Consider the following 22,327-nt stretch of genomic DNA (forward strand, 5'->3'; position numbering starts at 1 on the left):
TAGCTGAACAGTGGCCAATAATTCTAAGTCAGCTTTTCTTTCTCATTTTAGTTATATACACGCCTGGGATCTTATTGCTTATCTGCGCTTTCGTCTTATTGTCTGACTTAGGGGCTTACTTTCTCAGTTCTGTAATGGGTCAGCCATTTGACAGTACCCCTGACAATAGGAGTCTGACTGTCCTGAACTTTTTTTTTTTTTTTTTTTTGGTATTTTTCTGAAGCTAGAAACGGGGAGAGACAGTCAGACAGACTCCCACATGCGCCCGACCGGGATCCACCTGGCACGCCCAGCAGGGGGGCGCCACTCTGCCCACCAGAGGGCGATGCTCTGCCCCTCCGGGGTGTCGCTCTGCCGCGACCAGAGCCACTCTAGCGCCTGGGGCAGAGGCCAAGGAGCCATCCCCAGCGCCCGGGCCATCTTTGCTCCAATGGAGCCTAGGCTGCGGGAGGGGAAGAGAGAGACAGAGAGGAAGGAGAGGGGGAGGGGTGGAGAAGCAGATGGGCGTTTCTCCTGTGTGCCCTGGCCGGGAATCAAACCCGGGACTTCTGCACGCCAGGCCGACGCTCTACCACTGAGCCAACCGGCCAGGGCCTTGTCCTGAACTTTTAAAGCAAAATAATTAGAGATGCTAGCTTGATCAACCAGCTGTAGTTACCAGTACTGGTATTTTATTTGGGCTCATTAGGTCATCACTTTTGTAAGCGGCCAAATAATTTGGCCATAGCTATTGACAGGGCAGAAGCGCTGATGTTCCTGGTTAAACCTGGTCAGTCGTGTGCTGTCCTCAAGAGTACAGACGTGTTGACCGGCATGAAAGAAAATGACATTTCACAGATACGTGATAAACCAAGGGAGCGACCTCATTGATAAACTGTTGTGGGAAAACATCACATGCTAATAATGGGAACTTAAAATCAATGAATTTTTTATTGATTGATTTTAGAGAAAGAGAGGGAGGGATCATTTGTTGTTCCACCTGTCCATGCTTTAATTGGTTGATTCTTGTACATGCCCTGACCGAGGCTTGAACCCACAACCTTGGCATATCGGGATGATGCTCTAACCAACTCTATCCAGCCAGAGCTGGAAGTTAAGATCAACTAAAGCAATATAATAACTTTCCCCATAAGATGTATGTAGCAAGTAATTGGGGGTGGGAATCAGAAATACCTAATGCCAGGAAACTGGAGGATTGGGGAGCTATATCCAGTCATAGCAAGGACGTCAATCCTGGACAAAATGGCCTGGTTTTCAGGAGAAGGAGGCTTTGCTTTCCAAAGTGATTTTTCTCAAGGGAAACATTTATCAGCAGTTACAGTTTACTGTATTGTGTAAGTTGCTGGGGACTTTCAGAGACATAAGACACCTCCTGCATCTCCTGTCCCCTCAAAGGGCTCATCTGCTTGTAGACAGTGACTGATGGCTTTGGACCTTTCTGTACTTGTCTTCTCAAGGATGAACCACTTAGTATATCAAGAAGAAAGCCAGTCACATATCATTAATGGTGCTGTGGTCTCTTATCGTTTGGCCTCCTTAATAAGACAGGTATGAAGATTTTTCCTCCCTCTCAGCACTTAGCCACCGCCATGGTACTGGAGGCTCATGACCAGTGGAGAGAGATGCTAATCACAATGTGTCTTTCTCTACTTCCTTTTCCTTTGACAGCAGGAATAGCACCAGCCTTTTTCAAAAGGGGAACACTGTTTCTTTATAGGCATTTGGTGTCAAGGTAAAGAGAAGCCATTGACAAGAGATGCTTGAAAGGGAATCAGAGGAGCGATAAGAGTTCTGAGCGCCTCCCAGGGCTCACTAAGAACTGCCTTTTTGTGGGAAGGACTTAGGACAGAAACTCCTAAGAGAAGGGAGCTGACGTTAGGCCTCAAGTCCTAGGTGAGACTTTCCTACAAAAGAGATGTCCCTGGTGTCATGATCTGTGCACAAGTGGGACGATTGGGGTTTCTCCAGCTCCTAAGGAGAGATGAAGGAGTTAAGAATAACATCAGGCCTGGTGCAGCTGGTCAGTTGGCGAGGCTCAGTCTCTGGGGGTGGCCCAGCAGGCCGTCTCCCCTGTGTATTGGAAGGACTGACTGCAGAGATGGGGACAGAGGAGTGAGAAGCAGTTAGGTTTTGTGGAGCGCTGGTAGTGGGAGGCAGCCTGCCTACACCGAGGCGGTGGACGGCGGGACCTTCTGGCCTGCGGGGTCGTGTGCTCCTGGCGTTTTCTTGGCCTGTTTCCCAGTCAGCTTATGCTGTTTGCTGGCAGCTCCTTCAGTTGGGCTGTTGGCCCACTCGTGTTAGGCCTGATCAGTGATGTTACTGACCTGAGCCCAGGCTGGAAAAGTGTCCAGGTCGAAGAGGCTAACTCCCCAGGTATTGATAGCCACCGTCACTATCACCAGGCCAATGACATTGACCCCCAGGCCAGCTTTCACCTGCAGGACACAAACCAGCACACACAAGTCACTCTGAGCAGGCAGGAACACCCTGGGTGCTCCCACCTGTGTCCCTGCCTGAGCCTCGCCCTGACCAGATCACAGCCACTCCCTTTGTCCCCATCGCTGCCTGCGTGCTCTAGTGCTGCCTCATAGGATGGCCCAGGACTGAGGGAGGACAGGAAGGCGGGGCTTGGGGCTGAGAAAGGCCTGGTAGAATCCTCTCTGCTTGGAGCACGCGCACTGTTGGGGGGCCCAGCATGTACGTAGCAGTCACCGGAGATGTGAGTGCTAGAAGTTACACTGAGAGGTCCTGTGGCTACGTGGTAGGGAGCTGAGCTGAACAGAACTGCCCCGGTCTCTGTAAGATGGGGAGTTCCTGGACAGCCTTGGTGTACGACAGGTGTGGGGACTGGTGGGAGGAGCTGTGTATCTAGGGAAGTTGTGTGACGGGCTCACAGGGGGACCGGGTCGGCTGCCCTGCCCAGCCCTGCCACGGGAAGGTGGCACAGGGGTGCTAGCTTTGCTTCTTCCGAGGAAATGTCATCTCCATGACTCTGACACCTTTTTTTTCTGCCATGGCATTGACACTCAGGGGAGGGGCATGTGAGGTGCACATGGATGGCACCGCCAGGCTGGCTGGCACCCTCCCAGGGCGTGCCCAGGCACACAGCCTGTAGTCACAAGGGCACTAGCTGGTGTTAGGTTGGGAACGTTGCAAGGGAAAGATAAATGCTATGTTCCCAGCAAACAAGTGGACATGTCCCCTGTCTGCTTTCTGGCACTAGCTCTGGGTGTAGAATCACTGTGACCCCGGGGAACATTAGGGGTAAGGAACCCCCATGTTTCCTTGCAGGTGAGAAGGGGCACATTCTAAAGCGGCTAACTTAGGGTCATTTAGAGCTGCAGGGACCACGCAGAGCAGTGTTTTTCAACCACTGGTCCGCAGACGTTCCACCAGAAATTTCCTGCCAGTCAACAAAAGGGTTAACCAACCTGATGTACGAAGATTACAGACCAATGATCCTAGTCAAATTCACTTATGCTCAGTGTGATCTCTGCCCTAGCGGTCCCCAAAATAATTCTGTTTTCACCGGTCCTCAAGTGTAAAAAGGTTGAAAATGAATGATGTACAACGTCTTGGAGCCCCTTAGAAAGGGTGAATGGACCCTATTTCAGACAGCCAGCCGTCTGTTGATTTCTTACTCATCCCCCAGCCGCCACAGCCCTGGGTATGTGCAGCACTCCAGTGAGCAGAGGCTGGGGGTGGGGCGGGGTGGGGGGGGCAGAAGGGTGTGCCCAATGCTGACTTCAGCCTGACAGCGTCTTGCTGAGTCCCGCTGAAAACGGAAATGAGCTGAGGGGGCCTCCTTTTGCCACTGTTGCTTCAGGGCCTTCCTGCCTATTCCCACGGAAGACCTCTTACCTTGGGTTTCTAGTTTCCCAGACTTCACCTTCTAGGAATAAACCAGCTTTGCAAATGAATATCCCCACTGTTCCCGTGAAGAAACTGAAGCCAGGACTGGGCAAGCTCGTGCCGCTGGAACTGGGCCACTCCTCTTTTCTGGCTTCTCTGTCCCTGTCCCCAATTTCTCCCGGATGAGGGTTGGGGGGAGCACATTACTGTTCTTCTTGGTGCTTATGGACCAACCCCAACCCTTTTACCCATACTGTTCTTTCTATCGCACAAGACCAAGTGCTGGCAGTCCAAGGACAACTGCTGCAAACTGATAAACTCAGGGGAGGAGGCAGTGCACACAGCCACCCACCCTCTTGGCGTTGGGGCCGGGCAGGAAGGGGGCACCCGCGGCTTACCATGTCTTTGATCTGGCAATGCCCATAGCTGAAGACGATGGCATTGGGGGGGTTGCCCACCGGCAGCATCACAGCAAAGGAGATGCACATGGTGACCGGGATCAGGGTGTAGAGCGGGTTAATGTGTAGCGTCTCGGACTAGAAGGAGAGAATTCACAGGGCCATTAGCATCGTCACTGGGTTCGCATTTCCTGGGCTTACCATCACAGATGTGCTTTAAATGATGGCTCGGTGCTGGCCAGCCTTGGTGGGCCACCCTGCGCTGGGGGTAGTTAGATCACTGCCCTTGGGCACACAGTGCTGGCCACGCCAAGTGCATGCGTGCTACTCACTCCCAGGAAACGTGGGCTCCGAGCCACTTCTAGGAGGGAGATTTCCTTTCTTGGTGCTGCTCTAAGGAAGTGGTTGTTAAATTTTATTCTTCAGCTGAGAAATTCTTCAAACACACGTCTTGTGAGTGAGCTGCTTTGATTGAAGTGGAGATCCCTCACCTTTGGGAACCCGAACTAAAGGGGCCTTTGCTCCATGTGGGTGTGAACCCACCAGCTGGCACTTGGTGCTGCCGCGTTTTCACCGAGCGCACTCCCATGGGATGCTGGGAGGCTGGGCTTGGAGGGAGGCATCTGGACAGTGGGCAACGAGTTTGGCTTCGAAGAGCAAGAGGACGTTGTGTGTATGGACAGGGAGGAGCCTTGATGTCACAGACCCCCCTCACAGAACGGACAGATGTATCTGTGTGTTGTCTTTGGGGCTGGGTCTGCTTAGCCAGGCTGAGACCTGGCAGCTGCTCTCCCGCCCTGGTCCATGAACAACAAGTTGTTCTGAGGTCGTGGCACGAAGCTGGTCTTGCCCCCGGTTCTCAGAGCCTCTGGACACTGGGATTGGGTGGAGGTGATGGCGGAGCTGTGGTCTCAGGTCCTTGCAGCCGAGTGTACATCAGGGAACATTTTGTCTCCATTTTCCGAGGTCCCTTCCCCGGCTCTGCTGTGGGGTCTTATCCCAGGAGAGGAAGGTTGATGGGATTGCGGGGACTCAGAATCCTAGGGTTGTACAGTTATGTTGTTCATGCTTGCTCCCATTCAGGGCTGCCCCTAAATGAATCCTAGTCTTTTGAGAAAGGGTTTCTAGAACCCTTGCTGTGGTTTATTAATTTATCTATTTACTTAGCAGTGACTGGTTGAAAAACTTAATTTTTCAAATTACAACATGAACACCGATGAGTGAAGGCGTGAAAATGACCAGAGGAGAGAGGATGGCCGCGGAAGCTGCTCCTTGGCCCCGGCCGGCAGCCCTGCCCTACTCACCAGGCTGCACAGGATGGGCAGGAAGATGGTGATGGTGGCGGGGTTGCTCACAAACTCGGTGACGATGGACACCAGGACGCACGCCAGCAGGGTGACGGCCCACGGCGGGAGGCTGCTCAGGGACAACATCTGGTGCCCGATCCACGTGGAGAGGCCAGAGCTCTGCAGGCCAAAGGGGGCAGTTAGAAGAAAGGAGGAGTTCCCATTCCTGGTGGAACTCCTCAACCCCAGGGGTCTGGCATCCTGGGGGGTTGGGGGTACCCAGGGGCCCTCTGCTTTGCCTCCCTGTTTTCAGGCAGACAGCGCCCAGCGACATTGCTGTTTTTTACAATGAGATTAGTTTTGTAGCCCAGAAAATTATTTTTTATGATTGTACGCCATTCGGTCTCAGGATTACCTGGTGGGTTGCTGTCACCCACCCTTATCTCCATGATCCTTCTTAGAACTTTGCCATGAAGGCTTGGCAGGGGTTGAAGATCTTTGGGGCGATCAGCTGCTCAACTTCAACCTCATGACTCTTTCTCCAGCCTCTGACACTCACTGTGCATCCAATCAACAGTGCCCTTTACACAGACTGCCAAGGGTAATCTCTACTTCTGCTTTTGAAATAGTTCCCTTATCACCTGCAAAAGGGAGAGAACTATGAACATGTCCAGATGGGAAGGAACCTTCCCTGCATTTGGAGGCGGTATGAGGGGCAGAGCTGAACATGAGACGTTTTACACGAGTAATGAATGAAGGAGAGTGACTACGGGTCTGTCTCCATTTGGTGGGGAAGGCGCCTCACTGGCTGCCTGTTGTCGGTTCAAATCCCATCCCTGCTGACATCGCGACTTCGAACCTGCCCATGCTTTCTGATAATGCGAGATATGGAAGTATACTGCCACTCTTGGACCTTTTCCTTTAGCTACATTTCTACATTTCCATGCCAGTAAATGAGTATTCCTACTTGGCATAAGCCAGTGGGATGGAGCTGTTCATCGGGCAACAATGAGGGCTCTTCCCCTGCCCCCAAAACAGAGGGCACTGTTTAGTTTTTGTACTAAAAAGCCCCAGGTTGCCAATGCAATCTCCTGCCTTCCTCTCCTCTCCCTTCGATGACTGCCACGCTCTGCTTTTTCCTGTGTACCCTCGAACGGCAGTGAAGTGAGCAGGGCGGGAGGCAGGGCGAGCCATCTGCTCTTGCTCTTCATGCTCACGGTGGAGACAGCCTCTCTCTCACCAGCGAGCCGCCTTTCCCCCTCTGCTGCAGGTTCATCCAAAGCTCATCCGATCTCTGCAGCGCCCAGGCCACTTCGTGGCAAACTTGCAGACCCCTGATGACCGGGGTCCGGGCTTTGAGAATGCTCTCTGGTGTGTCCCTTTTTACCTTGGAGCACCTTTTCTCCTCAAACGACTGACTTGCAAATCCATTATGTGGATGGTATCATTTCGTGACTGGGACAGAACCTGGAGACTCACAGGATCTCTGGAATTACAATCTCCTATAACACATTCAACCTTGTTCACCGGACAAAGACGGGAGGGAGAGAAGTTTAGCTGAGTGGGAACCGTACATTTTTATAAAGAAATGGAGTGTTACTCATCATATTATCCAAATAGCACTTGCAAGTCAAGTGAAGTGATTTAATGTCTGTTGTTTTTTCCCGGAAGAACTATTTTATCCTATAACTGGAGATAAACTTATTTATTTATTTATTTATTTATTTATTTATTTATTTTCTGAAGTTGGAAACGGGGAGGCAGTCAGACAGACTCCCGCATGCGCCTGACCAGGATCCACCTGGCATGCTCACCAGAGGGCAATGCTCTGCCCATCTGGGGCGTTGCTCTGTTGCAACCAGAGCCATTCTAGTGCCTGCGGCAAAGGCCATGGAGCCATCCTCAGTGCCCGGGCCAACTTTGCTCCAATGGAGCCTTGGTTGCGGGAGGGGAAGAGAGAGAGAGGAAGGAGAGGGGGAGGGGTGGAGAAGCAGATGGGTGCTTTTCCTGTGTGCCCTGGCCGGGAATCGAACTCGGGACTCCTGCACGCCAGGCCGATGCTCTACCACTGAGCCAACCAGAGATAAACCCATCAACTAGACTGCAAAGTTAGAAAAAGCAACAGAGGAATCTTAATTGTTTAAATTTTGGTATGGAAACATTTTACACCAGATTATCCTTACTAATGTCAAGACAAATTATTTCAAACTCAGTAGGAATCACATATATTGTACCTGCATTATATTTTTAAAATTAATAGAGTCAGAGTTTTATAGAAGTATCAATGGTCATACATGCATAGTTTTGGTTAAAAAGCAAAAGGTCTTGCCAGACTAGGCTCAGAGGCCAAAACTAATAACTGAAATTCCATAATGATAAATACAATATCCTGAACTTGGACTTGGAAATATTAACAGCATATAGACAGCACTGGCGGAGGACTTGAGGCTTGACAGTGTCTAACAAAAGAACGAAGCGTTTTCGGTTTATTGCAGTTCCAATATAAATGCTGCCGTGAGAGCCAGTGAGGCTTTGTGAAAGCATCCACACACACGCAGGTGCTGCTTGGGTCAGACATGAGATGGGGCTCAGGGAATGTAATTGCTTTACTCTCGCCACCTCTGGGCCACTTCTGTGTAAGGCCAAGGGCAAATTAATGAGTCCAAGAGGAGAATCAGCATGGTAAGGGGTCACTTCTAAGGGGTAATTAAAGGGACTGAAGAGTTTTAGTTGGAGAAACAAATGATCTAGAGGGATTGATAACTTATTTTAATAATTATCACCTAGCAGAGGTTTCCAAAGGACAGCGCCAGACCACTAGCAGAAGATGGGCAGAAGACCTGAGCTGGAAGTAGAGAAGGACTAGTTTTTGTTCCCTGCAAGGAGTGCCCTGTTGCTGGAGGTGTTCCAGCCAGGGGTGCCATGGGAGGAAATCTCACAGTGTCTGGGAGCTAGGGCTCAATGTTTCTCCATGTTTGCTTCCAAGCATAGGACTCCGTGACATAGTAATGATGCAGTGACCCATGACAAAGAGTCACAAGTGAGCCCAGTTTAGAATGGGTTAATGTGGACAGTGAGGCTAGAGGGGAAATGGTGTGATCCTTAGCCCGACTTATTCTTCGGATCATTTTCTATTTTAGGAAGGACTAGCACTGTAGGAAATTCAACTATTTCCCACTGGCTCCCTTTCAAAGATCTCATCCCAAATCCTTCCAATCAGGAAATCGAGTCATTACATCCCCTTTAGCATATATTCTCTAAAGGGGCTCTGAATTTGCACAGGGACTGACTGAGGGACACTTTGCTGTGTGTCATTAAGGGTGTCTCTGGGCCCTTACACATCTCCTGTCACTGTCAAATCCACAGAAGGTGCTACAAAATCCAGTAAACCTCTCGCTGTGACAGTGCAGGCCCAGCGAGGTATGACTGCCTTGAGCCATGACACCGTGAGCCATGATGCCATGGCCCAGACGATCTGTAACTGGTCCCAGCAGTGCCGGCTCAGAAGCTTAGGGAGGACAGGCTTTCTGTTTCTGGCTGTACCACTTCCCTTCCCAGTGACTTGGGCGAACGCTCACTGCTCCCTCGGCTTCTTTGAATCTCGTCCCCCCTCCTCCCCCGAACTGTAATGATTTGGTGGGGAAGGTATCTGGGAAATATCTGGCCCAGTAAGAACAGAATTCAAGGTACCTTGCTGCCAGAGGCCAGAGCATAGCCTCCTCCCACCAGGATGACGATTTCCCAGGGCATGGTCTTCTGGAAGTCCTTCCACGTGATGATGGGCTCCATCCTCGCCGTGGGCTCCCGGTCCTCCCCTACATCACAGGTGGACAGGGTGGTAGAGCCGGATGAGCCGTAATGGGTGTGGCTGTGGAGACGGCCGGCCGCGGAGGCACCTGACCGCGGGGGAGGCTGCTCTGCTCTGTCTGGGCAGAACCAGAGGCCCTTGGCCAGGCCCCTTCTGACAATTCTGACTTGGGTATCATTCGACGGAGCCAGCCCCAGCCTCTCCGCTTGGCCTCTCTCACCGTCCTTCTTTTTCCCAAAGCCAGGCTTCTTCGCAGGGATCAGGAAGAGGAGGAAGCCCAGGAAGACGGAGACTGTGGCATCCGTGCGGTAGCCTTTCCTGGGAAAGAGGCCACAGGACATCACCCCTCCTTCTCGCCAGTGTTGCTAGCTCTGCCTGCGTGGCTTTCAGGGGCGATGGTTCCTGTCTGGAGGCAGAGCCTGGCTAGGGTGGATGACTCCATGTGACCCCATGGGCCCACTGACTGGGGCGAGTCCCAGAAGGAGTGATGTGGAATTGCTCAGACAGAGGAGACTCGACAAGGACGGGTCTCTGTGAGGGTCACATCTCCACGTGGGTCTTTTCTCGGATGATAACCCATGTCAGGAGAGCTTGAGGCCACAGGGGAAGACGCAGGGTTGGGACAGGAGCCACTGCTTGCTTTTCCCACCCCAGGCTTCAGCCACTCCGTGGCCATAGTCCCCTCATAACTGGGATGCTCCTTGGTGGGCGTTTTCCCCTTCACTCTCATACCACCTATTGAGACGACCTCTGAGGCTCCAGGAGTTTGAGTAATGGCCACATTCACACAGCTGGATACGCAGCAGCACTGGGTCCCAGCGCCTATGCCTCAGTGCCACCAGCTGTGTCTTCTTCCTGCCAGGAAAGGGGACTCCCCGGGGGAAAAGGTGTTTTCCTGGCTTTATGTGTGTCCCTGAGAGCCCAGGAGGGGCTGGGGGGAGGGAGTGCTCACATAAGGGTGGTATTCCTAAGGAGGGGAAGATACCACTTACTTTTCAAAGAAAGAATCCCAGCCAGGAACAAAGCCAGGCTCCCGGGTGAACCAGAGCACGGTCATCAGGATGAAGAAAAAGCCAGTCACCATTTCAGGGTAGCTGTGAAATAAATAAAACGAGGACCTGCTCCAGGAGCGAGAACATTTCGGGCAGCTCTGTCCCCTGCTGCCGGGCTCACTTCCCCGGGCAGGCTGTCTCATCCGGAGGGGAGAAGGTGACGGCTGACTCCTACCTAATGGTCCCCAGCTTTTCATATTCCTCTCGGATCCTCTTCTCTGACAGCTCTTCCCTCTTGGTCTTCTTCTTCTTGCTCAGAGAGCAGGTCTCTTTAAAACTGAGGAGAGAGAGTGAGCAAAAGAGGAAAGGAAACCCACTTCCGAGGCCCGCAGGAGCTTCAGTATGAAGCAGATACTGCACTACCTGCTGGCGGGATCACTTCTCTCCCCTCCCGCGCTCTGCCCCTCCAACCACACCCATCAAGTGGCTTCTATTTGCCAAATTACACAACCCTTCAGCACCCTTCTTCCTTAGCCTTTGGGTTAATCTGTCTAGTATTAAATCAATAGAAGTATTTAATCTCATGGATTTACTCAGGTGTCATTTAGGTCAGGTGGTTTCTACATATTTGTCTCTCATAATTGAGAATATGATGAGGCATATGTGTGTCTAGAGACAAGACTTGTCTGGGGTGAAAGTGAGTGTTGGTTTTCTACCTGCAACACTGGAGGTATAGAAGTATTCAGCTATCATCGATTAGACAACGGTCTCTGAGTAATAAACTAAACAAGTCAGCTCAAAGGACACTTCCTGCCCAATGGGAGAGTTGAATTCCATGGACTAAATAGCAAAATTTCACATAGATCTTCCCTTTACGTGCTTGATGCTGGTCCAATTTGGAGTAGACTGTTGGTTGTGAAGAAGAGGCTTGCGATGCAGAATAATGTTAGAAATAATATTGCAAAAGGAATGCCCAACTTGTTACTTTGAGGGAAATGAGCACATTCTATACAACTACTAAATATGAATCACTCGTGTCTGCAAAATTCAGCCAAAGGCAACTTCTACTTGGAATCGTATTTCTTTAGAATTTAGCTAAAATTACTTTATGTGCTTTGAGAGTAAAGAAACTGCATTGAACACTCTTCAGTTCAGACTTGTAAATTGGCCGTTACTCTAATCGGTTAGTTGTAATTAAGAACGGTCTGTTGTAGAGCTCATAGTGAAGGGCAGGGCTCCGGTGTATTTTGAACAGACAATGCCTGACTAGCCGTCTAGTCCCCTGTCTCCCCCTAAGGGCATCCTCTGTGGTCCCCCTGGCAGCTCGCCCTTATGTGGTGCCCTCCAGGGCGGTGCCCTCCAGGGCTTGTGCTGTGACCCTGGAAGAACAGGCCAGCCTCTGCCTGGGGGCAGGGCCCCGGGACTCACTTGCAGCCCAGGAACAGCCAGTGCATCCAGAACCAGCTGACCACCAGCATGATGAGGGAGATGGGGAAGCTGAAGAGGAACCAGGTGCCGAAGTTGACCACCTCCGCGGCTGGGTACTGACTGCAGGGGAAAGAACTGGGTCAGCGATGAGCAAAGGTGGATTTCCCTGTGCTCTCTGGGGGGAAATAAGCCAAATGCTCTTCAAGAAAAGAGCAGAACTAACACAGAGCTCACGGTAACAATATGGTGATATATGACCTAGAATTCACTTACTGGACAGTTACAAATGTACAGAGCCCAGCCAGGAATTATGAAGTAAGCTAAAAATGGCATCTCAGCAGCCAAACTTGATTTCATTGAAGTGTATATACTTTGCACTCAGGAGAATCGCTCAGGAGCTGTTTGCTCTTCATTTACATAAAGTTTCTAGTAAGTTTACTCCTCTGGTCTCCATGACAGCAGAGAATGGTGAGGCCATCTGGCATACTTTTGGAGTTTTGATTGGGGGATACAGGGTATTGATTCTGGAGAACTTTGGACTCCAAAGCCTCATGAAGGTTCTAGTTACTGTGCCCAAAGGAGAACCAAGACTTGGACTCTCTAAATCCTTTATCAATCCTGTATCTGCTGCTGTCTCAGAAGACCAGAGAGGTTGTCTACAACTCCTCATTCATCATGAGGCAGAGCTGTGGCCTCAGCCCAGATGGTGTTTCCTGGAAAGCCAGGATGGACCACACGTGAGCCATGACCTTAGCCTAGCAACACCTTGTTTCTTTACCTTTGGACCCTTCTTGCTGGGGCTGGGCATAGAGATCCTCTAAGGGAAGCCACTGTGCCCCTCTTTTCATGCTAGGCACTGCACAGAAGACGAGAAAAGGCCAAGAGCAGGCTCCCCCACCGCAAGAAAGAAATGGAAGCGCAGGAGGGAAGAGTGTTCAATCTCCCCTGCCATCACAGGGACGTCCACTCTTTTCCACTGTGGCCCAGTCTTGGACCTCACTTTACAAACATGTGTGTGGCTCTTGGAGAAGTTATAACAGCTTGTGCCCTCCCTAAAGGCCAGAATGGGTCACTGAGAGTGAGCATTGGGAAGAAAGGCTTTGGGATACAGAAGGATACCCAAGGACATGAATCATTCAGTGACTCCAGGCCCCGGGCTAACAGGCATAAGTCTGTTGCATCATCTCTTGAATGTACACAGAAGCCCAGGCCCTGCTCCTGGACCCAGGAAAAGGAATGGACTTGTACAAGGGGTCGAATCAACTTCTGTGGATGAATGGAAGAGCCTAATAATATTTATACCATATTAAAAAGTGAGAGTACATATACTGAGCATCACAACTGATTTGCAGGTTTCTGAAACATAGCCAGAATGAACACTGCAGGTGGTCTGTCACCAATGCCAAGAAAGCACAGTGGCACTTCCAGACCAGGGGGACTTGGGGAGCCCAGCTTCCTGTCACAGAGTACCTGTTGTCCAGGTAAGCCACAATGGCGACTACATGTACCATTGACCACTCAAGGGTAGTCTGAGGGAATAAGAATTGGCCCAAGCACGAAGTGAACCAGAAATTCAAGAGCAAAAATAAACAAAAAACTCAGAGTAATCCAGCATGAGGGGTCTGTGAAGGTTAGATCCTAGGGAATTAGATCTGAAATTTTCATTGGTCCTTCCTCTTCCCTCGTCTATCCTTCCCCTCTTCTTTCTTCTCCTCCCCTTTCTGCTAAAATGAAAGATTTGTTTCTCCTCTTGTTCATGATTAATTTCTTCTTTCCGCTCCGGATCCACCCCTCCTTGTTTCCCTGTGACGTCACTCTATTATTACTCACCCTCTCCAAACCGTTCTGGTCCGCTCACCTGGGTCTTCCCTGCCGGGACCTCCATGTCTTCTGTCTTCAGCCCTGCCCCCCGCCTGCTTTACTCATCCCTTATTATCACCCCACATCTCTTTCCCTTCACAGCCGACTTTGTCTCCTCACCTCCACTTCCTCCTCAGCTCACTGACATTCGGCTTCTTTTTCAATCACTTGACCACACTGCCTTGCCTAGGTCACCGGGGAAGGACCTCCACGCCACCAGACCAAACACATACAGTGTGGTCCTTCTGCTTGAGCATTTGAGCAACTTTCAAACAGGGGCCCTCCTTCCTCCTGGAAACACGTCGCTTCCCGTGGGTAGAATGACATCGGGTTTTCCTCTCTCCTGTCTGCTGCTGTTGTGTCCTTTTGTGGTCTGCTTTAGATGCTCGAGCTGAACACGTATGCCCCCTGCTCTACCTACTCTACGTGCTCTCCCCGGACACCTCCTGCACACTCAGGGCTTCAAATTCCAAATGCACGGCACCAGGACCGACTGCCACCTCATTTGTGGGGCTCACTACAGGATGCAGAGGTGGGGCTCCTCGTTCAAATATTAAGACTATCCATATGGTAAGAGCAGAGCATGAAGCCAAGCATGGGGGCTTCTGAAAATGGTGGCCCTGTGGCAGCACAGGCTGTGTACCCAGGAGGACAGCTACACTGGCCACAGCCAACCTAGGGCCAAACCTACCCAAACTTCCATTGTCACCTCTTTGTCGGGACACAGACTGGGTGACGTCCCCCAGCGGGGTCTCCCAGCAGAATCAGCACCTTTAGTTGGAATCACCCGATCATCTCTTTCCCTCTTAGTACAGAAACTGTCCTACTCCCATTTTCTGCTGTGTCCTTAGCACCTCGCCACGTCCCTGACACAAAGCGGGTGGTCAGCAGACACTTGTTGGCCAAGTGAAGCACTCACTTGTTGAAGTGTTCCAAGAAGATGAGGCTGGTGGAGGTGCCAATGATGGTGGTCAGGCCCCCAATGGTGGCAGCGTAAGAGATGCTCAGAGAGAGGCACTTGCAGACCATCTGGTCGTGGTGAGACTTGTACTTTCTGCTGGGCTCCTGGGGCTGAGGGTCGGGTGTCAGGACTAGTGGCTTTTCCTACCAAAAAACAAAAAACCAAAAACCAGTCAATCTCTCCAACCCAGTGCAGGCAGTCTGGCACATAAAGCCTGAAAACCAGAAGTGAAAAAAGCTTTGAACTTGGGTGTCAGACAAATCCCAATGTCACGTCTACCATTTCACAATCTGGCGGCCCCTCTGAATTGCACTTTTCTTCTATAAAATGGGGGAAATCCCCAGGTTGTGAAGAGTAGATCAACTAATGTATCTAAAGCACTTAGAACACTTCCTGGCACTTAATGAATGGTAAGCTATGATTATCTTTGTGGTTGTTAATGTTATTGTTAATATTAACAACCTGTCCTGTTACTTGAGCCCCAATACAACTGGCTGCTCTCCACTTTGTGTCTGAATAACAAACGGAAGTTGGTTGATGGGAGTGGAGTTATTATGACGGTCCTGATTAGGCGATGGCTAAAAAATAAGGCTTAGATGACAGAAGGAATCTAGCTCTCACTGGGTGGGGGATTGAGTGTGTGACTCTCTCTCTCCTTTCCTTCCCCACTTATTTCTCCTTCTTCCTGCCCCCTGGTGTTCCCCCCCACTTTCCCTCTCCTCCTTGCATGGGCCCTGCTTGATGGCTGTTCAGGGTCAGAGATTGCTGACCTCTGGTCTCAAGTGTAAACTTCAGAAGCAAGTGCCCTCATCCCCCTACACGCCTGGCCACCCCTATGAATCTTCATGAGAGTAGGAATGGCTGGGTGCAAACATCAGGCCGCATCATAGGACAACCATGGGGAAGAGGCCACCTTGCCACACTTCTCAAAGCCTTTAACTACTTCCCAGTCTTCCTGGGAGGACCCAGGTAGGTCTGAACCTTTCCGAACCTTCTGGAAAGGTTCATTGATTATCAGCTGGAAGAGAGACCTCATAGATTCTCTGGCCCAGTGGTTTGCCATAATCTTCTAATGCAATTCTGTACGGACCTCCAATATATAAAATAGAAATGTAGCATCTAATCGGCATACATCTATTTTGTAACTTGAGTGTGTACATGTGGTCAGGGAGACTTGGATTTGAACCAAGGTGTTCCCCTCCTTGGCTCAAGGACTTGGGCACATGATTTCATCTCTCTGCTTCACTTGAAAAGGGGGGTTCAAAATTCCTGCCTCACTGAGTGAGCCCAGACAAGAAAGAAATGCTTAGCAGAGTGTTAAATGAATGGTGGCAGTTATTTACGATGATGGTGGATGTTAAGGTCATAGAGATCATTTTGGTGAACACACAAATTCAAATCAAGGGTTCTAAGCGACCGCTGAAATGTCATACCAGCTCCTGCATCTATTTGGTTCAGAGGTGTGGCACCAGGAAAATCCTATTCTCACACAAAAGCAGTTGCCTTAAAAAATTTCCAGATGTTCAAATAAAATACTTTCCATGTCCCTGAAGCTTCTTTGAGGAATGGTTTGAACACCTTCTGACCTAGATTAATCCTCAGCTTTTATAGCTGGAGAAACGGGGGCGCAGACAGTAGATGGACTCGCCTAGTCAACAGTGAGTTCGATGTTTTATCTGCATGGCACATGCAGGCCAGGGAGGGAGGTGGAGAGAGAGCGTCTGGAGACAGCTCCCGAGCTTGATGCCCTCCCATCTCTGTCCTTGAGGACAGTGCCCCTCGGGAAGCTCAAGGCATTTCATGAGGCCAACAGGGTCAGGAGGTGCAATTTAATTACCTGGGGCGGGTGCTGCTTGTCTTGGCGGTTCACTGTTTTAACGGGGTTGGTGATTGTGGGCGCCCCATTCAGGTTCTGTTGGGACAAAGGCCATCACGCTATCAGGAAGAGGATGTTTGGGTCCCGAGAAGCACCACTTACCATCCCAGGGCCACCGCACTGCCCAGCACTGTGAGGACAGGAGACAGAGGCCAGGGAGAGCACGCAGTGGGAAGCTACCCCAGCTCAGTGCCTGCCCCCATCTCAGGCACTGTCCAGCTGGGTGGTGAGCATCCCGCTGGAAGGGGCTCTTGAAATTTGGCAGAATACTGCTCCATCTTTATAGGAGAAAGTGGCTTTCTGGAACTAATAAAGAATCCTTCATTTCTCTTTAACACAAAATGTTAAAAATTATACCACAACAGAGCCCACTGTTTGGACTGATGTGAGATGTGAAACCAGCTTAGGGGGAGGGGTGAGGCCGAGCAGTAGTGTGCAGGGAACTTTGCTTCCCCCTACAAATCTGTAATAAGATTTTTGCATATGAAATCCCACCCCCCTCCACTAGAAGAAATCCTAAGGATGAATCGCTGGCTCTTGAAAATCTATGGCTGACTACTGGGTTTCCAGGAAAATGGGCTAACCTGTTACTTTATGTGCCTAAGCCCAGGACTCAGGGCTGGGGTCAGAGCCAGGAGCCTGTCCAGGCTCTGGGAGCACCTCTCTGTCCTCTCATCCATGGAGGCCACGGGCTCTAGGACAAGCTGTCAGCATCTCTGTCCCTGAGTTACCTTGAGGGACTTGTCAAGTATCTCAAAGCACAGGAAACACCCCCAGGCTGTACCTTGTTCTGCATCAGAGACGTGCAGTCTGTAGCCGATGTGCTGGAACAAAGCAAAGATGCGGGAGAATCAGCAGCAGACCAGATGTCACGAGACGGGACTTCTCCCCACACATCTGTGACTGGTACAGGTGACCCCTCTAGACTGCATTTTTCTCGGCTACAAAGAAGCCTAATCTCACCATATCGCCTTCCTTACCTTCCAGAGAGGTTGTCACGGTTCTTCGGGATGGGGTCAGGGGCAAGGTATTTTCTTAGATGTGAACCTGACACTCCTCATAAGAGCTAACGAGGAGTGCGAGTTAGGGGCTGCATACTCAAATAGGGCTTTGAATGCTCATGACATTGTTAACCCTGATAACACCTCCTTGGAGCCGGTATTACTGTCTGCATTTGCCGAGTAGGAGCCAAGGCAGAGAGGTCACTAACTTCCTTCCTATCTGCCTGTCTGGAGAGCCAGGGGCTCTGGCTGCATGCTTCTCACTGCCTGCCTCTGGAGGTCACTATGTAGACAGAAGCTTGTGAAACACTGATCTGAGACGGTGAAAAGCACAGGAGCACCAGGAGATGGGGGGTGGGGGTTCTGTTCCGCACCTGCACCTCAGGGGGTGGCAGTCAACTGCACGTGCTGAGTCCCCTGCACACCTGCTGGTCCCCAGCCTTCGCCTTGAGTAGAGAGGAAGGTGAGAATCAGACTACTGGCATTGCTGACTTACGCTGAGGACTGGTGGGCTGTTTTGGGGCTGTCTCAGCTCTGAGGACTGTGGGTGCTGCGACCTCCCCCACGTGTGGGATGGGGGGGTCCTGCGTTCATCACTCGGATTCAGACTATGTCAGGGAAGGCTAAGGAGTCAATGGCGGGTCAGTGCTCTTTGGAGGGAGTCGCTAGCCTGGGAGGAGAGTTGTGAAGTCCCCCTCCTCCCTCCCCAGGCTGGGTGAGGAGGGCAGGCCGGGGCCCCCTCAGGTGGCATGGGGGAGGTACTGGCCCGAGGGAAGCACCCTCACACCAGAGAGTTCTAGAGACGGCATGAGCCTTTGCTTTGGAATTTGGGGACACATTTTGTTTGGAAAAGAACAAAGACAAGAGGCTGGTGGGTGCTGCCCAAGGCCAGAGTGAGAATGACCCCTACAGATGTGACAGCCGGTGCAGTTTGTGTTCAGCGGTCTTGTCAGGGGTGGGACACTCACGGAGGGGAGCTGGGCTGGAACCACCTAGAAAAGGCAGAGGCAGCCCCAGAGCAGAGGGGCTGTGGGCAGCGGGCCACCAGGACACAGAACCGAGGACGGTGTGAGCGTCCCCCAAGAGCATCTCAGTGCCATCAGGCCCACCCTTTTTGCCCCTTTGTTTTGCCTGCACCCTGGAGAGGTCAGAGCAGCAGAGTGAGTTGGGGGAGGACAGAGATGAAGAGAGATGTAGGAGAAGAGAGAAAGAAGAGTCAACTCTCTCCCCCACTCGCTTTTCCCTCTTATTCTGCAGACCTAGGTGGAGGAGGGGTGTTGTGAGCATGAGAGGAAAGGGGGAGAAGCTCTGGGTGACAGATGGAAAGTTGCAGATAAGTCTGGACTAAACTGCTCAGTATCTGAAAGCAAGATTGTTCTAATATCTGCCGGGACCCAGCAAAGCTATGGGATTTGCCTGAGATATCATCAAGCCTGGAGGGGGACCCAATATTCTATGAAGGGGAGTCTATCCCAATCCACATGCTGGTTTTGCTCACAGTGAGTTCTTCATTTTTTTTTCTTTTGTGTCTTTTTTTTTCTGAAGTGAGAAGTGGAGAGGCAGAGAGACAGACTCCTGCATGCACCCAACTGGGATCCACCCGACATGCCCACTAGGGGGCGATGATCTGCCCATCTGGGGCGTTGCTTCATGGCAACTGGAGCCACTCTAGCGCCTGAGGTGGAGGCCATAGAGCCATCAGCGCCCAGGGCCAACTTTGCTCCAATGGAGCCTTGACTGTGGGAGAGGAAGAGAGAGAAAGTGAGAGACAGGAGAGGGGGTGGTGAAGCAGATGGGCGCTTCTCCTGTGTGCCCTGGCTGGGAATCGAACCTGGGACTTCCACACACCAGGCTGATGCTCTACCACTGAGCCAACTGGCCAGGGCCTGAGTTTTCTTTTTTTTTTTTTTTTTTATGAAAATAGCAAATTGCAAAACTGAGCTCTAATATACATCCAACTTCTAAAGTATAAGACTCATCACGGACTACCTTGAAGATACCACATTTTGATATTGAATCTCCAAAAAAAATCAGCTGTTGTTGGAGACAATTTCTGCTTTTCTTGTTCCTTCCTTTCATCCACCAGGGCTCTCTCACCACTGTCTTCTCATCCCCTACCTGTCACCTAGTTTTTCTTGGCCATCTCTACCAAGACCAAATCTAGTAAGACCAGATCTATAAAGTTTTGTGATTCTCTAAAAATCTCCAGTGACATCTATTGTATATTTTTCCATGAACAGATTAAACATATTGTTCTCCTAAGAGGGATGCCAATTTAGAGAAATTGCACTTGGTCTATACGTAGACAATCTATATTCCCGGACATCAGCACCATCTTTCATCTCTCCCCTCGTCACTGTGCTACCCCGTGGTTAAGGGAGCTGCCTTCAAGATCGTGGCAAGTGGCTCCCAGGTTTGGAGAGGAAAGCAGGGCAGGGGGACGAGATGTGAGCATGGGCCATATGTCTGAAAGAGCTGTTGACGGCCCAGGTCCCAGCGTTCCCAACCTCGACTGGACCGGGGAAGGCTCTGCCTGGGAGGCGGGCAGTCATACTCACTCTTCATTGACAAAGATGAGTTCCATAGAAGGTTGGCTATTGTTTACATCAAGACCTACAGCAGCAAAGGAAAGCAGGGCGTGAGACATGGAGGTGGGACCTGCAGGGCGCTGGGGCTCAGGGCTGCACGGGGGAGTAGGCTATAAAGGCTTCTGCTGGAGGTGTAGTGTATGATGACTCCCTTCCCTTCCCCTCGGAAGCCGGTGGCAGGACTCGGGGCTTGCCCTGACCCTTGAGCACTTGGGGCAAAGGAGCAGTGGTGGCTGCTGTCAGTGGGGGAAGAAGGGGTCTCTGGTGATGGTGGGGCGGGGAAGCAGCAGAGGAAGGCTGGGACGCATCACAAGAGGAGGGCAGGGGGGCCGAGGGCAGGTGGACTCCAGCAAACGGTACTGGTGGGCTCGGCCTCTTCAGCGTTGGAGTTGCTGGCCACGAGCTGCTCCTCTTCCGCACTGACCAGCTCCTGCAGCACGGCCTCCACGATGGGCATCACCATGGCGGTGGTGGACGTGTTGGACAGCCACATGGAGAGCAGCGTGGTACAGGTCATGAAGCAGAGCAGCAGCCTGGAAGGCGGGGAGGACCGAGCAGAGCGCTGACAGCAGGACCACCGCCCAGGGCCCGAATGCCCATTGCACCGGGCTCCTTGGGGGGCCTCCCACAAACCCAGTGGTGCTGGCTTAGGGGACCTTGGCTGGCGTTCTTCCAGAAATTCGGGCTTATATTCAGCTTTGAGCTCCCGGGGCTTGGCACAGAGTAAGCAGTAAATAAACATCTGTTAAATGAATGAATCACACTTCATGGGCTAGTGGCCTTAGCCAGAAAAAAACCCTGACCTAAGCAAAGAAAAGCTCTGGCAGCGGGGTCAGAGGGCATGGGCTTACTGATTGCTCGTCTCTCTGTGTGGATCTTAGCCTGGTGATGATGTATGTTTCTTGTGGAGAAAGGAATTCTATTTTTGCCCCTGCAGCCCAGCAATGCTATGAGTGCCACGACATTTCTTGCTTTGCAGCCAAATCACCATAGTGACCAAAACATTGAGCGTACAATTCTGCCATTCCTGCCCCATTGTCAACGTGCTGAAGCCATAGCAATGTCCGTATCACTGTGAGCACTTCCTCAGCTTGTACCTTAAAGAGTCAATGCTTGGAGGAAAACACAAATAACTCTCCAGTTATGTCCCTTTGGCTTTGAAAACATGCAGTGTGTCGGCAGAGATGTGGTTCTTATTTCCATAAAATAAGCCAACATAAAGACCACCATGTTTTTGACCCTGGATGGAACCACTGACTTTGCACAACTGGGGACCGCACACCTATTGTGTGGCTTGTGTAGGCCAGGGTCCCAACGGTGTTTTCGTCTAGGCTGCCAGCAATGAGAGTTTGCCTGCCCTGGATATGGAAGGGCAGACAGCACCACAGCCAAGGGCTGAGGTAACCAGAAAGGGCCCTGGTTGTTTGGCTCAGTGGTAGAGCGTTGGCCCAGAGTGTGGAAGTCCTGGGTTCAATTCCCAGTTAGGGCACACAAGAGAAGCACCCATCTGCTTCTCCACCCCTCCCCCATCTCTCTCTCTCTCTCTCTCTCTCTCAGTCTCTCTCTTTCTTTCCCTCTCCCTCTCCCTCTCTCTTTCTCTCCCTCTCCCTCTCCCCCCCTCCCCTCCTACTGCAGCCATGGCTCGATTGATTTGAGCTAGTTGGCCCCGGTGCTGAGGATGGCTCTGAGGTAACCAGAGACAAGTGGAAACTCTGTGGGATATACATTCCTCAGGACAGTGCACAGAGGTTTTAAAGAGCCTCTGGGTCCCAAGATGATATGAGCAAATGCCACTGTGCTCCTAGGAGGCTGCATGTGACTGTTAACATAAGAGGGTGAATTATGCTGAATTAAGCTGCCGTGGGAGACAGTCATTCAGCTAATGACTGATGTTGAAAACTAATCCCATATCATGTGTTTAGACTCCAAGGGGTTGCCTGACTCCTAGAGGTGTCAGGGATGTTTACATAAAATGTGGCAAGAAGGCTGTACCCTAGAAAGAGGAGAGAAGCTTCCCCAAAAGGAAGACGGGCAGAGTTATCCAGCAGAGCACGGGTGAGGTTAGCCCTGGACTGCCAATCCTGACTTTCCTGCACCTTCCCCAGGGGTACGGCTCCCTCCCTGGACTTCCAACAGCAGAGAGAAAAGAGGGAGCGCTGAAGGGTGCAAGTGCACCGCATGGCCACATGCGGCATGTCAGTGTGTCTGTGGTCTGGCAATAACAACAAAAACTCAAGGCAAGATGGGAGGGAACCTTCACACCTCTGTAAATGACAA

The 22,327-nt window shown here is 51.2% G+C and overlaps 1 protein-coding gene across 5 annotated transcripts in view; it reads right to left on the bottom strand.

Moving 5' to 3' along the window:
- Nucleotides 1–901: 901 nt before the first annotated feature.
- Nucleotides 902–22,327, bottom strand: part of SLC13A4 (solute carrier family 13 member 4) — a 37,687-nt gene continuing 16,261 nt past the window's right edge. For 4 of the 5 annotated variants that reach the window (XM_066262364.1, XM_066262368.1, XM_066262363.1 and 1 more), the window contains 14 exons: nt 20,411–20,583; nt 20,021–20,075; nt 17,837–17,908; nt 17,246–17,285; nt 16,423–16,497; nt 14,544–14,728; nt 11,765–11,884; nt 10,572–10,673; nt 10,337–10,438; nt 9,565–9,662; nt 9,227–9,351; nt 5,555–5,716; nt 4,251–4,388; nt 902–2,435 (listed from right to left, as the gene is read on the bottom strand). In XM_066262364.1, coding sequence (XP_066118461.1) covers nt 2,298–2,435; nt 4,251–4,388; nt 5,555–5,716; nt 9,227–9,351; nt 9,565–9,662; nt 10,337–10,438; nt 10,572–10,673; nt 11,765–11,884; nt 14,544–14,728; nt 16,423–16,497; nt 17,246–17,285; nt 17,837–17,908; nt 20,021–20,075; nt 20,411–20,583 — 1,585 coding nt within the window. In that variant the 3' untranslated portion in view covers nt 902–2,297. The remainder of the gene's footprint in view (nt 2,436–4,250; nt 4,389–5,554; nt 5,717–9,226; nt 9,352–9,564; nt 9,663–10,336; nt 10,439–10,571; nt 10,674–11,764; nt 11,885–14,543; nt 14,729–16,422; nt 16,498–17,245; nt 17,286–17,836; nt 17,909–20,020; nt 20,076–20,410; nt 20,584–22,327) is intronic. The other variant, XM_066262367.1, reaches the window with a different exon arrangement.

This window comes from Saccopteryx bilineata, chromosome 2 (assembly GCF_036850765.1).
Source record: "Saccopteryx bilineata isolate mSacBil1 chromosome 2, mSacBil1_pri_phased_curated, whole genome shotgun sequence".
NCBI classification, from domain to species: domain Eukaryota; kingdom Metazoa; phylum Chordata; class Mammalia; order Chiroptera; family Emballonuridae; genus Saccopteryx; species Saccopteryx bilineata.